Source organism: Leuciscus leuciscus, assembly GCF_965113295.1.
Source record: "Leuciscus leuciscus genome assembly, chromosome: 11".
NCBI classification, from domain to species: Eukaryota; Metazoa; Chordata; class Actinopteri; order Cypriniformes; family Leuciscidae; genus Leuciscus; species Leuciscus leuciscus.
The window spans coordinates 28718353-28736547 of NC_138735.1; the positions used below are offsets into that span (position 1 = coordinate 28718353).

Here is an 18195-nt window from a genome sequence, read left to right on the forward strand (position 1 = left end):
CAAAGTGAGGAAATCATCACAGAAATGTAATATTATTCCACAGAAATTGTCAATAAATTAATTAGATTTAAATGTGAAGTGTGTCATTTCTAAGCCAAATGAAAAATTGTCCAGCAAACATATAATCCCACTGTTAACTTACACTAGTGGTTGAGTCAATGCTAGTCAATGAACACTAAAATGGGTTAAAATCAGATCCAATCCCTCATTTTAGGCGAGGAACAGTGTGAATACAGAGTGAACCAGGTTGTTTTTGCTCCACTTCAAGGGATCTGAAGTTGCTTATTTTAGGATTCAAGTGTGAAAACATCCTTAAAAACACACTGACATCTGAAAAATCTCTCTTTTGACATTTTTCCTCTTCTCTTTTTTTCTTTAATTTCTTTCTTTCTTTCTTTTTTTGCATGTCTAATTTTCCATAATAATACACAATTTCTCCTCCATTTCTTTCCTCACCTTCACCATCCTCTTCTTTTTGCCTTTTATATTCCATTCTCTCAATATCTTTTTTGGATTGCATTTTCCTTGGTCTTCATTTTCAGTGTCAAACCTTCTGTTACCTGTTCTGTCACCTCCAACAACCACACAAATCTCCTCTCCATCCACAAAAACGCACAACAAATGACACGAACAATGTCCGATCCATGCACGCACGATTCTCAGAGCCCGATATATCCCTGGTTGCCGTTCCCCCAACACATCCCGACTCCATTTGGCACAGTTAGATTTAGGATATCAGCCGACGGCCACAAATCCTCCCATCACAGACGAATGGTATAAGCTGGAAGGATATTAATGCAAACTCCACCTTGGCATGGATCAAACCATAGTGATCAGAGGTAAAGACCAACCACAGAAATAGAAACATACAAACACATGCTCCGATAATTAATTATATAGGATATTTAACACAATTACACACACATTTACACCTGCATGGGTGTTTCGTTGTTGACGGGTGTAATTTCTCGTGTTGATGTTGTGTTGTTGTCCTAACAAACTGTCATTAGTTTCATCTGTTAAAGGAAATGAATCTAATGTTGTATGATGTTACTGAATATGAGTTTAAGTTTGGGTTTCACACACTCTCTGACACATAGATTTGCTCTTGTATGTTTTTGCAGATTGGCCACCTCTTAAATTGCTGACTGTCCCACTCTGGACAGTCAATGCCAAAAATGTCTGTGCACTTGGGACAATTTATCACCCACTTTAACACCCGGCATGTAGAAACTCAGCACAAATACAATGAGATGATACAAATCTTACTGTAAAAGTGCATTTTTCTGACACTGTGTGTGTGTAGAGGACAGTAGACTAGCAATCATATGTGTTTAATGGAATATTCCAGGTTTATTTTTAAAGAAATAAATACTTTTATTCAGCAACGACACAGTAAATTGATCAAAAGTGACTATTTTAATGTTACAAAATATATCTAATTCAAATGAATGCTGTTTTTCTCACTTTCACTTTCTTTTACAAAAAAAGTTCGATCACAGTTTCCACAAATATATTAAGCAGAATAAAAAAAATATATTAACTGATAATAATCAGAAATGTTTCTTGTGCATCAAATCATCATATTAGAATGATTTCTGAAGGATCATGTGACACTGAAGACTGGAGTAATGATGCTGAAAATTCAGCTTTGATCACAGGATATAAATTACATTTTAAAATATATTCAAATAGAAAATAGTTATTATAAATTGTAATAATATTTCACAATATTACTTTTTTTACTGTATTTTTGATCAATTAAATCAGCCTTGGTGAGCGATTGACCAATCAGATTTGAGTATCACAGAAAGATGCTTTGCTAATTTTATCACACTAGTCTCAAGCCATCACATGTAATGTTTAAGTGTTAAGTGTTTCATACAATTTAATAGTTGCACTTTGTTGATTTGCTGTGCTGTTCATGTCAATGACTGTGAAAGAATCCAAATTATTAGGTTGAAAATAAGCTGGAAAATTCCTTTAAAGATCCTTTGAAATGTTGCATATACTGTAAATACGTTCTTTGCGATGTTACAAAAGAAGAGAGCAGAAACCCAATCTTTACTCGGACGTATTCAGGTCTGTTACACCAACCTCATACTCTGTAATGAGAAAAACATGCATATGGGACAAAGTTGGACACTATAGAGTTGTGTAACAAAGATTGTTTTCAATGTCATATGAGATCCACTGCAATTACAAATGGAACTGCACCTGCTGCAGTGTGTGTGTGTGTGTGTGTGTGTGTGTGTGTGTGTGTGTGTGTGTGTGTGTGTGTGTGTGTGTGTGTGTGTGTGTGTGTGTGTGTGTGTGTGTGTGTGTGTGTGTGTGTGTGTGTGTGTGTTTTCAGTGGGATCTCACACGCTCTGTATTGTCTTTTTCTTCAGGTTGTGTCATATCCCGCGTTTGTATGTTGGCTTCTTCATATATTCTCTCACTGTTCTACTGTCTCCCCCGTCCTCCTCCTCCTCGCTGTGTGTGTGTGTGTGTGTGTGTGTGCGTGCGTTGTGTTTGTTGTGATGTGACGTCGCTTATTGTGTTTTCAATGTGTTTCCCTCACTCTTCCGGTGACCTTTAACCCGCACGGGCGCACCAAGGCAACACGTAAAAATGCACACACATAGAAAGACGAACTCGAAGGTTGCTTGGGTGTTCGCTGTGCTGAGTCGAATCACCTCAGGGTTAAAGGTCAGGGGTCGATAGAGGTCAAGGTGAATTCAAATGAGCACGAGTTCTCGGTTCTGTGCCATGCTGCAAACACTGTGCGGGGCAACGTTCACTCAAAAACATATTTGGGCCTAAATTTAAGATTTATTTATATATTTGAATCACATGTAAATTTTTTACACACTGAGTTTCTATGCAATTTAAATACATAATCTAAAATTTAGCCTAAATATTTTTTGAGTGGATGATGTGGGAAAAAGCAAAGATGGATGGAGAGAAAGAGTGTTCATGTGTGGCACAGATTCCTATGAATCTGCTCATACGACCTCAACCTGCTTCAGTTCCTAGCGTAGCCGGAATCTCCTACATGTGTGTGACAGTCTGTGTGTTAGCTCTTGTTTTTGAGGTGTGTGTGTGTGTGTGCTGTGTAACTGACGTCTGACTGACTGGTTGACAGACAGACACTGGGATATTTGGACAGACTCACAGACAGACTGACGTAGAGCAGGTAAGAAGGAACCGCACGTGTTTTCCTGGGCTTGAGCAACACCTCGTCTTCTGGGACGCAGTCGCTCTATCACTTTTAACATCCAGAGACCCTGTAGATGCAGAAATAACATCATGTTAAGACCAGTGACCAGTGTCTGTTGAGGATATGTATGTGTATGTGTGAGTTCTGTTATATGGCATCTTAGCTAAACTGCCAGGCTCTGTTTCAAAACCTAGTGAGCAAACATCTACATATAGTATAGAGCATATGGAGCTAGTTTCATTAATTACATATATTGCAACCTGACACTAGAAATTTTAATCTCTCTCATATTCTCTCTAATACATCTCTAATATTCTCTGATTTAAGGGTGTCATATGATGAGGAATTGTAATAAAAAGATGAATTTTTATTTTTACATAAAAAAAAAAAAATCGTATTGCTCCATATTTATTTTGATATTTCAATTTTTCATTTATCTAATATTTATTATTTTCAGTTTAACTTGATAGACAGCGATCGCCATGAAATAAAGTAGTTTTTTAAATACAATGAAAATCAACTAATTTATTTCGTTGCAAAAAACATATAAACTGAATTCGACAGTCAGTTTTTTAAGTTTTAGTAGTTTTGTTTTTTTTGTCATTTTTGTTTCTATTTAGCTTTGATTTATTTTTATTTTTATTTCAACTTTAGTTTTAGTCATTTTAGTACTTTATTCCAAAGCAACATTTCAAATGTTCATTTTAGAGTTTATTTTTTTCATCTAATGTTTATATTTTATTTCAGATTTATTTCAATTAACAAAATTATTTTTAATCGTTTTAGACAATAATAACAACACTGGTTTGAAAATGTATAAAAGCAATAGCGAATTGCACACCAACATTTAATATTTGGGGTTATGGGTTTGTTCAAATCACTAATTCTAGGTATAAAATAATGAACTAAGCATAGAAATAATTGATGAGAAAATAACGAAATAGTCGTGGCAAGCACCCTAATTATGCGGCCTTGATAAGATACCTTGTTTTGGCCACAACATAAGGTGGAATCATATGTAACCTTCATGAAAAACACAATCCCATAATGCATTGTGATTTTCATCGGAAAAAGACAAGAAATGGTTTAATGCCTTTAAAATGCACTATTTCACCCATTATTTGAGTGTTATTTGTGCAACTGCTGACGTCAGTCCTCACTGGAATCAAGCATCCGTCGAGTCTCCCGGGCGCTTCGGCACTATTTGTGTGGTGTGTGAGTAACCATTAACACAGTTAGTGGCCATGGAGAGCATTTCAGATCAGTCACTTATGAGGTTCCATTTCAGCTAGGATGCTACCTTAGAAGCTAACAGACTATGTAGACAGCAAGGCAGCACACTGGGGTTTGGAACAGAGCCATAGTGCCTCGTTGAACGGACATTAGACTGTTAATTGGGTACGATACAGTGAGTGTAAACTCTGTGTGTGAGTCTGTGCCAATGGGAGTCGATTTAACATCTAAATATACTCCTGCCATCTGTGGAACCTATACAGACACACACATATTGCTCTGGGTGTTAAAGCGATCTCTTCCTGTGCAATATAATCCCTAAATGCTGTTCACTGTTCTTAGAGGAGTGTGTGTGTGTGTGTGTGAGTGTGTGGGTGCGCGCACCGACCTGCCCTGCTGTAATGCTGTTTGCATGAGGCTATTTGCTCAGAGTCAAAGTCAGTATCAGACAACTGAAGTCTCTGTGAAGGATCTCTGTAAGCCATTGTGAGTTCTCTTTCCCTCTCTGTGTGTCTCTCTATCTTCTGTTGTCTTCCTCCATGTCCTGTTGTTTGTCTTGTTGTTTATGGTCTTGTGTGTGTGTTGTTCAAACTGGTCAATTTTCGTGTGTGTTCAACTGGTCAAAGTTCATCAGTGTGGGCCACACTCGCAAGCAAACATCAGTAGTTTCATTGTAGCAACTACAATAGTTTCATAAATGATGTATGTATTTTTATTCGAGACTAAAAGCGAATCTGATTTTAAAGGGGTCATATCATAATGAACCAAATATTCCTCAGTCTTTTGAGATAAAACATTCATTATCAGCATTATCAGTTTCATATTTTCATGTTTTATTTTTTTATATATTTTTTATTGATTTTAATATATTTTTAATATTCATAATGATTTTTTAAGTCAGTTTTATTGCTGTATTTTTTAAAAAGATTTTATTATTATTTTAATATTTTCATTTTTATGAATCCAGCAAAGTTGCAAGTACAACTGACAATCAGCGATCACCATGCATTTAATAAAAATGCATAAAATGTTAAAAGTATATATCATAATAAATCAAGTGTTCCTAACTTTAATATGAAGGCAAAAAAAAAATTGTATTGCTCTATATTTGTTTATTTATTTATTGAATTTGTAATACTGATTTTAATAAATCAAGCAAAATTGCAGTTGAACTTGACAGTCAGAGATAATCATGCATTTTCATTGTATGTAAAAAAATAAAAAAATTATAGTAATAATATATATACATAATAATATGATATGACCCCTTTATGGATTTAATTATATTTTGTTATATAAGAAAGGTGTAAAGCGTGGGTGTCTTTCATATAACAGTCTTTCAGTTTATTGATATTTCCATTATATATACACAAATTGTAGCCTAAAGTTGCATTACAAGTTCAAAGTTATAGTCTTTATGAAAGATGCCTTGAGCAGGACATTTTTCAAAACTAAACAGGTGTGCTCTAGTTCCGTCAAGGCAACAGCATGAAATCTCTTTTTTCTCCATTAAAACAGGGTCTCCATCAGGTCTATATTTAGTCTGTGTAGTGAAGTGGTACATATAGACGTGTAAATATTTGCCCTGATGATACGATTCAATTGAGAAATGCATCAGGAAATCTGAATTTTAGTCACAATTTGGTTCAATTCAATTGGAATGATTTGTCATTATTTCCAAAAATATACGCGTTCGAATACGTTCGTGTCAGAATTACATTTGGTGGATTTAATCAATTTAAATTGGATTTTTCATAAGAAATTAATAACACTGTAACATTAGGTATTATAGTAAGTATAATAAATTCTTACATTTTGGAATAAGTGCATTAAATAAACATTGTTAAATTAACGCATTTAGTTAAAGATCATTCATAAACTAAAATAACTGAGGGTTTTATCACTATATCACTGAACTCATTTCATATCATCACACACACTCACACAAACACACACACTCCTTCCATGTCTATGTGTGTAGTTGTTAATGTTGCATGTGTGTGTTTGCAACTGTGCATTTCCTGTCTGCAAATATCACAACTTGTCATTTAGAAACCCATTTTTGAACTATACATTTAGTGTCATTGTTTAAAGGCCTCCTATTTATTGTCTAAAAACAAACATCTCTATTATTATTGTGCCATCTTGTTGTGCTTAAGGTTAACAAGTGGCACTGTTGAAGTTTAAGGACTAGTTTGATAACAGAACAGTATCAGCACATTTGATGTGTTCTCCTGTTACAGCACATTCCAGCAGTGAGCAGCCCGTCATGGTTGTGGTGTTCTGTGTTCTGGTCACAAGCCGATCGATAGAGCTTAATTGTGGGTAATGTGAGCTCTCTCTATTGCTAACAGTCCAGCGGTCGATATGCCGGAATACTGCCGGAACAGCCTGAGCTGGAATAAAGCTTTCACTGCACACATAAGCAACATAAATGACAGAAAACAGGACTGGGTATTGACACAAATTTCATAAGCTTGCAATTCGATTCAGTTCCCAGTCTCGATTTTATATAATTTAATTAGCATACATATCAGGTACTGTAAATGTACATGTTTGCCAAGAACAAAATAATTTCTATCAACTAATGTAAACTATAAGAAACCCTGTCATTTGGTATTACTGTAATATTAAAGGTTAAAATTAACAACAGATTTGTATACAAACATTAAAATTGAACATAAGGTAGTTTTATGATGATTACTTAAATAATTGTTTCTACTCCAATTTGTTGTTGAAATATAAACATTTAAAGATGGCTGTCATTGTTTTTAATGATGGATTTATACAAACATAGGTTAAATATTGAAGACATTTTTAAGTAAAAATATAATGAATATGTAATTTAGTGCATATATAGCAAAATGCTCCTCTCTAGAGTAACGTTATATTTCTAGCTAACGTTAGCTTTATGGTCACTGAATGGCTCTTCTGAGGTAGGCCTACATGTATGCTAACGTTGAGCTGTTGTTTACAAATTGTTTCATTGACGTCTTTCCGTCAATAAAACATTATTACAAGATTACATGAGACATAATGCGGATTTTGGAAAGTTGTACTGTATCTTTCAACATAACTTCTGATGTTCGTGTTTATTTCGTGTTGTAAAGCGGAAATAAAGCGGAAGAGATGATCAGTTCACGCGCGCTCCGCGCTACCGCTTCACTTGATCTGAGATCTGTCACGTCACAATAAAGAGCGCCAAGACGGTATTTATTGTTTAAATTTCGCATTAAAATATACACAGTTTGAAAGCTGAGCCTTTCGTGTGTTCAAGTCTAGTCGGAAAGATCGTATTGAAGGCACATGAACGCCACCACAAAGTCGTAAATACGAGTGGAAAGCTCAGGATTTTAATGCCGCCTTCACGTGCTATTGAAGTATCATACTAGTTTCCTAGTATGGACATGAACGCCCTCTCAAGTCAAAATTTGAATGCGATGAGCTCGTAATCATGACTTCAGAAGTGGGAAGTAGGAAATGACCGATAGTGAAGGCAGCATTAACAGTATTAGCAAATGCTTCATTAAAAAATTAAAAAGGCACAAAGCTTATTGGGATTTTGTGGAAGGGAGGAGCGCTTCAGATAATGTGAAGAGTGTTAGTGAAGCCGATTAACCCGAAATTTATATTTTCAACCCAGCCCTAACAAAAACACCCAATAACCTCAATCACACCCATTATTGCCTCAACTTATCAGGGTGTCATCGTCATCATTCATCATCATCATTATCCAATAGCCTAACTGATGCTGATGCTGTGGCATTTTATTAAAGATTATAATTTTATTAGGGCATCTAAATGTGGTTTTGATATTTGCACCCCCCCCTTTTTTTGTTCTTTCATGTCATTCACTCTCTTTTTAACTCTTTCCACTGTGTGACTAACACTCATCTCATCCTTCATTCGCCTCCAGGCCGTCAGTGCAGCACCAGAGTTTCTAATGCGTGACCATGGGTAGGTACATCAACTGTTTTAAATTGTTCTGTACATGTTCAAACAGGAAACACTTCTTTATGAGGTTTTCCTGGTTCACAGTAGGTATGCAAATCTTGTAGCACTCATCATACTGAGCGATCTGAACATGGTAATATTATAAAATATTACATGTACATAATAAGAAATATAATATAAACTATAACGCACTTACATTAGTATGAGAGGTATCAAAGCTGTTGTGGGTATTTAACATGGTAAATGTGTTGGAATTATAGTGTTTATTCTATTTTGTGTTACATTGCATTATTTAGTGCACTATATATAGGCATAAATATGCTGTACTTTAAGTATATAATGTAGCAAGAATATGCTATGTAAACCATTTCAGGTAGGCATATTTTAGTAGATATGCACACTTAAAGACAACATGAGATGTCAACACATACTTCGATAATGTATAATGTAACTTCTGGAACATCTGGATTTGTTTATTTAATAAATATACTTGGTCATATATATATATATATGACCAGTTATATTTATTAATACAGTAAATGAGATCCATTTTAATTTCATGTTGTTTTCAAATATTTTTAAGGTAGTTTTGATATGCATTTTTGATTGGTCAGCCCGTTAATTTTTTTCACCGTGCTGTCACACAAACTTCCTGTTGTTTTATTGGCACTACATTCTCACACACACCGAGTATCCATCAGTCCCATTAAATATATTCACTCTTCCTGTCTTATTCCACCCTCACTAATGCGCTCTGTCTCCTGAGGAATCCTTTAAAAGCTCTTACTGGGCAAACATAATAAAAAGGGCGTGTGGCTGTATGAAGCGATGTTGACCAGGCAGACGGGTAAAACAATCCAGTTGTTTTTGTTGTTCTGTTGTCCTGACCAGCAGATAAAGTAGCGGTAGTGTCGTACTGTGGTAGCGATGTGTGTGTGTGCTGTACTGTATTATAAACACAGGCTGTTCTGGATGTGCAAGTCATTGTTTTTTGCGATGGTTCCCACGTCTGTCTGTGTTCGCCGTCAAGCCTCCTGGTGCATCCGTCGAATCAGGGTTTTTGTTGGTTTTTTTACATGTAATTTGTTGCATTAAACAGTTTGTAATTTTACATAAGAATGATGCAACATTTTACAGAAGAATGACTTTTACAAACTATTTGCACAGAAATTCATTGCATATCGTTGACTAGTTTTTGTGTGCATGTTGTGTTTAATTGTGAATTTGTGCACATTTATGTGGCAAAGAAAAATGTGTGTGTGTGATTCAGGCAAACCCTACGTTATGGGGACAAAATGTCCCCACAAAGATGGCAATATCCGAAATCCTTGTCCTTGTGGGGACATTTTTTGCTTCCCACGAGGAAAACAGCTTATAATTCACTAAGTGATGTTTTTGAAAAGTAAAAATACAGAAAGTTTTCTGTGATGGATAGGTTTAGTGGTCAGGTTAGTGTAAGGGGAGAGAATATACAGTTGTACAGTATAAAAAATCATTTTGTCTATGGAAAGTCCCCAAAAAACGTGTGTGTGTGTGAATTTTATATCAGACCTGACTCAGCACATTTGTGTCCGAATGCATTTGTGTGTGTGTGTGTGTGTGTCCAAGCTGTTGTCCTACTTTCAGAGGAAAGTTGTCTTTTTTTTTTGTCTTTTTTTTTATCGTCCTTGTTTTTCTTCAAGAGTATTTTTCTGTGATCAACCTGCGGCAAACTTTTCCCACATTCACCTCTTCCTCTCCCAAACAAACACGCATACAGGGAGAAAGCGGGAGAGAGACAAATAAATCAGAAATGTGGGTGGAAGGTCGCTGCTAGTCACTTCACTTGAATGTTTGGTCACTAAAGCCTGACTACTAATCTCACAAAAGCTCAATGTAACACTCATAAGTCTGATTTTTTTATTTTTTTATTACTATGTCAAAAGATGGAATTATAATACACTAAATGTATGAAATAAATGTCATGAATGTAATTTATATCGAAATTACCGTAATTCAGAGTTTCTGGGGAGCTTTACTGTTTTTGCTTATTTTATTTTAGCTGACAACTTTTAGGCGTTATATTTAAAAAAATAAATTACTATTAGTTGCTTAATATTTTGCAAGATTTTTTTGTTGTTGCATATTTTCATGTCATCAGCAAAGCCATAAATGTAGGCATTTTATGAGTGTGAAGATGTAAACAGCATAGATTCTGTGTTGTCATCTTGTGATTACGGTAATTCCGACAACGTGAATGCAGTGGACGTGTTATGAAATATATATTTTTTTGTCATGATTATATTATACAAACGCAGGCTTTATGACCTTTCAGTCAAGTGAAGTATAATAGGATGTTCAGGAGGTTGTCAAAGAAACCCGCCAGCGGTCCACAAGAGCATATCTGTGCACTAACTCAACTGTAGTGTATTAATCAGCTTCTTAGGGTGATATTTAATATTAGTACAGACACACTTGGTTGAGAATTACTTCACCTCAGTGAGTAACATTTAGTCTGCTCCAAAACCTAGTGAGCCGCCTAGACATACCTTCTCTATATAAAGATTTTTAGATCTTGAGCTTTGGAAAGGCACTAAATATCAATCAATGAATGATTGAATGAATGAATGAAAGTTTATTTATTTATTCCCAAAAACTATCTATATATTTCTGACCTTGAGTCTATATAAATTAAATATTTTTATTTGTTTGTTTGTTTGTTTGTTTAATACTAAAAGGTATCTTTATATTTTGACATAGAGCTTGCTTTGGAAAGGCACCATACAAATTATATATATATGTTTATTACCTAAATGTGTCAATATATTTTTGACCTTGAGCCTTGAAAAGGCACTTTATAGAATAATTTATTTGTTTGTTTGTTTAATACCAAAATGTATCAATATATTTTGACCTAGAGCTTTGGAAAGGCACCATATAAATTAAATTATTTATTTGTTATTTATATATAAAAAAAAAAAAATGCATCAATACAAAATAAATAATTACATTTATATGGTGCCATTCCAAAGCTCTTGGTCAAAAATAAAATATATTAATGACCTAAATGTGTCAATATATCTTTGACCTTGAGCCTTGTAAAGGCACTAATTAAATTAAATTAAGTGTATTAATTAATTAATTCATTCATTCATTTATTTAAAAATGCATCAATACAAAGTATTGACAAATACAACAAATATTTTTTTATTTGTTTCCAAAATGCGTCAATATATCTTTGACCTTGAGCCTTTAAAAGGCGCTATATAGAATTTGTTTTATTATTATTATTATTATTATTATTATTATTATTATTTGTTCGTTTTTTGATACCAAAATGTATCAATATATTTTTGACCTGGAGCTTCGGAAAGGTACTATATAAATTATTCATTCATTCATTCATTACAAAAAAAATACATCAATACAAAAACATTTTTTTTAAATACTTTACTCAAAAGTTTCACATCATAAGCTGAGCAGTTCACCAGGTTTTGGAGCAAAGTAATCAAAAAAAATTAAAAACCCACTAACAACACTTTATGCTGTTTTTTAGGTTTATAAATGTGTTGAAATGTCTCACAATGGCTCCCGTGGTTTCTTCAACAATCTCCCGCAGTCTGGCCGAGAAAGGCACTTCAGCTTCTGTCTTATGTGTTGTCTAGTCTTACTCTACACTGCACTGGTTAACTGAAACACTTCATCGCAAATCCCAACTTTACCACAGCTTAGTGGCAAACAATCCAGCCAGTGTTTTCTTCAACCAGTGGGAATGTGTGGACGTTTATCTGTGGAGTATTTGGTTCTGGGAAACTGTGTTTATATGTTGTGGAATTTTTAGTAAACCAATGTATGATGATTTTCATAACTCTCATTTTCCTTGTTTTGTCCTGTCTTGTCCTGTGTATGTCTGTCCCGTCTGTCTTTTACCTGTATCTTCACGTTTGTTCCACTTTACATCTACGTTTAAATTTTACACTCATGTTTCTTTTTCTTTCGTTCCTTTCCCAATAATTCATTTTCTGTCGGCTACATTCTCACTCAAACCGATATATTAACCGAACATGTAACGCCCAATGACAATCCACCCCATCGCTCATGCTGTTCAATCGAAAAACACGCATTTTAAAATGATTTACTGTCACTAACGTGGGCAAACAATCTGGCAGCCACTGGTTACGAGAAATCTCGCAGCCTGAACAACATATCAGGAATGGCGGGGTCGTCCCTGCGTTTGACCCCCATCACCAGCACGCCCTTTGACCCTTACGAGGCCCCGGGACCCCTCCGTCGCTGCCGCTCACCCATTCCCTCCATTTTGTAGCAGAAAAAGCGGAAAGAGTGACAGAAAGACTCAGGAAAGGAGGAGAGAAAGGCAGGACAGCCTCATACTCACATTCACAGCAATAACAATGACTGATCGCGAGCGCGTCGGTAGAGACACAGTTTGTGAATGATCACGGCGGGTCATGTTCGTGTTTGAACTGGACTTAAGCGGGTCAATAACTGTGCGAATGGAGCAAATGCTTTGTTTTCACCCATGCTTCACTGTAGTCTTAGAGGGAATGATTTTGATGCTCAAGGAAGATAGATTAATGCATTTTCATTTCAGATGCACTCACTACCCTTGCTTTGTGTTCAAAAACCTTCCATTTCCCTCAAACTCTGAATTAAGATGAATATTACTGTGAATAAATGTAATTCTGGACTGTAGAAAACGCACCAGAATTTTGAATGCAAGAATAATGTACATATGCAATCATTACTCTGAATAGAAACGTTCGTAGGGGTTAAAAAATGAAATGTATCATGTTTGTTTTTTTGTTTGTTTGTTTGTTTGTTTGTTTGTTTGAATTTGTCGTTGGACTGTTATTGGCTGTCAAATAATTTAGTTTCATTGCAAACCTATTGAATCAAAACTGAATGGGTGAAAGATAAATCTTATTTGAGCATTCATTGCCATATAATCACTTTATTTTATTTTGCGCATCGTTATGGCTCATCGTCATTTTTGTTTGTTTATTTGTTTGCATACTTTGTTTTGCTCATTATAACATGTTGCCAAGTTTCGCCCACCTCTAAGCAAAGACTTCCAGTCCGAAAACTGAATATGAGGAGCAAAAAAAAGTGGGGAAAGTACATTTGATGAAATTATTTCTCTTTGTTTGCCGTTGTGCACAGTGTTTGTGATGTGTTAGCGTAAGATTTTAAGATGATGCTCCAGAAAAAAAGGAATATTGTGCGAACTCACCCACATATGCAAATCATGTGCAATATTCCACCCTAATTCATAATGCTGCAAACATACTTGCACATGTGGTGTTTTAAATTTATGTGCAAGCGTATGATTAATCCTAATGAAAAGGTTAAAAGAATGAAGAATGGAAGATGACGAAAACGGATGTGATGATTTTAAGAGCATTTCTTGTTTGTCTTGTCAATGTTAGTGTCCTGATGTTGTTGTTTTTTATCATATTTTGAATGTTTTTTCAAAGACGATTTGTTTTTGTTTTCAAAAACATTACACAACAGTTTCATTTGTATATGATATATACGTTAAGTGTTACTGTGTTTCTTTTTGGATTAATAGAACTAGACAAAAATATATATGTATTCAGGTCGATGTGACCAAGTGCTTCCAGAATCATAAACAAAAGAGATGATACTATAAGTAAATAAGCCATTTCTGAGAAAATACTTCCCTGAAATAGCAAAAAGAAAATTAACATGTTGCAATACTTGCAAAGTTGTAGTTTATAGGAAACTGTATGTTATCTAGTTTTTAATCATTAAATGTGATTTAGTTTCCCCAATGGAGAACAACCCACTGCTGAGACAGTAAATATACAGTATCAGTAAGGAGCCATTTTGTTTTAAACATGGTTCCTCTGTCATGCAAACCTGGATCCCATAATGTTCCCGGCGTCATGCAAGATTCAGTCGCCCTGCAGAATCCCTTCTTTCCCAAATCAGTCCTGTTTTCCAATTTGGAATTGCTACAGTCTCTATGATAACCAAAGTTTGGTGGGATAGAAATTACACGTAGATGGGAGCGAAAAGGCATGTTTTTTTGTTCACGGATTCAAAATTATCTAAAAAAAAAAAGAATATATGTGACCCTGGACCACAAAACCAGTCACATGGGTAAATTTTTTTGAAATTGAGATTTATACATCATCTGAAAGCTGAATAAATACGCTTTCCCTTGATGTATGGTTTGTTAGGATAGGACAATATTTGGTCGAGATACAACTATTTGACAATCTGGAATCTGAGGATGTAAAAAATCGAATTATTGAGAAAATCTCCTTTAAAGTTGTCCATTTATGTTCGCGATTGTGCTGCATTCACTCACAAAAATAAAAGTTTTATATATTTACGGTAGGAAATTTACTAAATATCTTCATGGACCATGATCTTTACTTAATATCCTAATGATTTTTGACATAAAAGAAAAATCAATAATTTTGACCCACACAATGTATTGTTGGCTATTGCCACAAATATACCCGTGCGACATGTGACTTGTTTTGTGATCCAGAGTCACATATAGTCAATAAAAGTTTTTTGGAGAAATTAGTACTTTTATTCAGCATGGATGCATTAAATTGATCAAAAGAGACAGTAAAGACATGTTTTGTGAAGGATCACGTGACACTGAAGACTGGGGTAATGATGCTGAAAATTCAGCTTTGATCACAGGAATAAATTACATTTTAAATATATATTCAAATAGAAAGCAGTTATTTTAAATTGTAATAATATTTCACAGTATTACTGTTTTTACTGTATTTTTCATCAAATAAATGCAAGCCTTGGTGAGCAGAATAGACTTCATTCAAAAACATTAAAAATCTTACCATCCCAAACTTTTGAATGGTAATATAACAGTAAAGTTGGAGTAGATACATTTTGTGCTAAATTCTAAAATGATAGTTAATGACATATTTTCTATTCAGAACCGAAATGTAAAAAAATATGGAACCCAAACAGTTATATTTTTTAATACTTTATTTAACTTTTATTATACTATACTCGCATTACCAGATCTGCAGGACGATTGAATCCCGCACGACATCGGCAGCAACCCTTGTTAAAATGTCTGTATTTTAACATGTTTTTAATTGTTGCGGGATGCCAGGCCTTCTCATACACTGTGAAACCAGAGACTTTCTTCCACTAAAACTGATTAGTCTCCATTAGTTATGGATCTCTAGTGATTAGTTAGTTGAGGATTCATTCTCTAGTTAAAAAAAAAATCTCTTTCCTCCATTTGTAAGTAATTGTTGAAGTTAATATTGTGCTGTTCTTGTAGTAATCGGATGTTTAAAAATGTTTAAAGATTTTTTTTCTTTGACTTGTGTATTCCATGTAGTTGTGCCCTATTACAACACTGTCAGGTCACTGAAACACATCGAACATGTTTATATTAAAAAAGCAAGACCCCTCTATGAGGATAATTTAGGCTACAGTGTTGTTGTAGAGACTCATACACTGCTAGCTAGATTTAACTAGCTTCACCTGTTAAAGCAAAGCTTCTAGGCCGACATCGTAAACTTGATCTGTACAAATCTGTATCTACACGAGTGAATGCCCATTAAACTCATCTCTGCCTTTCTCTTTATGTATGCTGGTTGTTCTTTAAAGATTGTATGTGTTATGTTGACATTTATGTAAATGAGCATTTGTTTATGGTGTATTTGTGTGTGTGCATTTTCAATTTCTGTTTGCATATTAACAAGAAAAACGATTTCTTTCCATAACTGAAATGCACTCATTCACCCAGATAACGTTTGAATTCTGTATATGTGTGCAATCAACACTTTTTGACCGATTTATTGCCTCTTACCTAAACTAAAACCTGCTAACAAGAAAAGGCAACACTTTATTTCGATAGTCCGCTTTAGACATTCAGTAGTAGAAACTATGAGTTAGTTGACATGTAGATGCAAAGTTACTTGTAGTTATTGACTATAAGTCTTTTAAGTGCATGTCAACGTATTCTACTACTAACCCTAAGAGTCTACTAATACTCTCTTGAGAGTTAGATGACATTTAGTTGCAGATTAATGAGTTAGTTGACATGTAGTTGCAAAGTTACTTGTAGTTATTGACTATAAGTCTTTTAAGTGCATGTCAACCTATTCTACTACAAACCCTAAGAGTCTACTAATACTCTCTTGAGAGTTAGATGACATGTAGTTGCAAATTGATGAGTTAGTTGACATGTAGATGCAAAGTTACTTGTAGTTACTGACTATATGTAACTTTTCAAGTACGTCAACGTATTCTACTACAAACCCTAAGAGTCTACTAATACTCTCTTGAGAGTTAGATGACATGTAGTTGCAAATTGATGAGAGTTAGTTGACATGTAGATGCAAAGTTACTTGTAGTTACTGAATATATGTAACTTTTCAAGTACGTCAACGTATTCTACTACTAACCCTAAGAGTCTACTAATACTCTCATGAGAGTTAGATGACATGTAGTTGCAAATTGATGAGAGTTAGTTGACATGTAGTTGCAAAGTTACTTGTAGTTACTGACTATATGTAACTTTTCAAGTACGTCAACGTATTCTACTACCTAACCCTAAGAGTCTACTAATACTCTCATGAGAGTTAGATGACATGTAGTAGCAGATTAATGAGTTAGTTGACATGTAGTTGCAAAGTTACTTGTAGTTACTGACTATATGTAACTTTTCAAGTACGTCAACGTATTCTACAACTAACCCTAAGAGTCTACTAATACTCTCATGAGAGTTAGATGACATGTAGTTGCAAATTGATGAGAGTTAGTTGACATGTAGTTGCAAAGATACTTGTAGTTACTGACTATATGTAACTTTTCAAGTACGTCAACGTATTCTACTACTAACTCTTAAGTCTACTAATACTCTCTTGAGAGTTAGATGACATGTAGTTGCAGATTAATGAGTTAGTTGACATGTAGTTGCAAAGTTACTTGTAGTTACTGACTATAAGTCTTTTAAGTGCATGTCAACGTATTCTACTACTAACCCTAAGAGTCTACTAATAGTCTCTTGAGAGTTAAATGACATGTAGTTGCAAATTGATGAGTTAGTGGACATGTAGTTGCAAAGTTACTTGTAGTTACTGACTATAAGTCTTGTAAGTACATCAACTTATTCTACTACTAACCCTAAGAGTCTACTAATACTCTCATGAGAGTTAGATGACATGTAGTTGCAAATTAATGAATTAGTTGACATGTAGTTGCAAAGTTACTTGTAGTTACTGACTATGTCTTTTAAGTGCATGTCAACGTATTCTACTACTAACTCTTAACAGTCTACTAATACTCTCTTGAGAGTTAGATGACATGTAGTTACAAATTAATGAGAGTTAGTTGACATTGACACGTAGTTGCAAAGTTACTTATATTTACGTCAACTTCCAATCTAAGACCCTACCCTAACAGTCTACTAATACTCATTACTTGAGAGTTTCTTGACATGTAGTTGCAAAGTTACTTAGTTTCTGACTATAAGTAAGTTATCAAGTACATGTCAACTTATTCTACTAACCCTTACCTAACAGTTTACTAGTACTCTGAGAGTCACTTGACATGCAGTTGCAAGTTAATGAGAGTTAGGTGACATGTAGTTGCAAAGTTAATTATAGTCAATAAAATGTCTAAAGTAGATTATCGAAATAAAAGTGTAACCAAAAAAAATATGTACAAAAACATAGGCATAATTTGAGGCATAATTTCATTGGCCTGAAATGTTAAGCTGTTTAATTTTTTTGTTCAAATCTCATAATTTGACTCAAACTGACCAATTATTCCGCTTATATTAT

The 18195-nt window shown here is 34.5% G+C and overlaps 1 protein-coding gene across 7 annotated transcripts in view; it reads left to right on the forward strand.

The window, feature by feature from the left end:
- kcnc3b (potassium voltage-gated channel, Shaw-related subfamily, member 3b) overlaps positions 1–18195 on the forward strand; it is a 65501-nt gene that overhangs the window by 41696 nt on the left and 5610 nt on the right. For 2 of the 7 annotated variants that reach the window (XM_082184119.1, XM_082184118.1), the window contains one exon: positions 2391–3664. The exons of 1 other annotated variant lie outside the window; for it this stretch is intronic. In XM_082184119.1, coding sequence (XP_082040245.1) covers positions 2391–2581 — 191 coding nt within the window. In that variant the 3' untranslated portion in view covers positions 2582–3664. Of the gene's footprint in view, positions 1–542; positions 1751–2390; positions 3666–12537; positions 15991–18195 lie in introns of those variants that run through there. 4 more of the 7 variants (XM_082184115.1, XM_082184114.1, XM_082184116.1 and 1 more) reach the window with 4 other exon arrangements.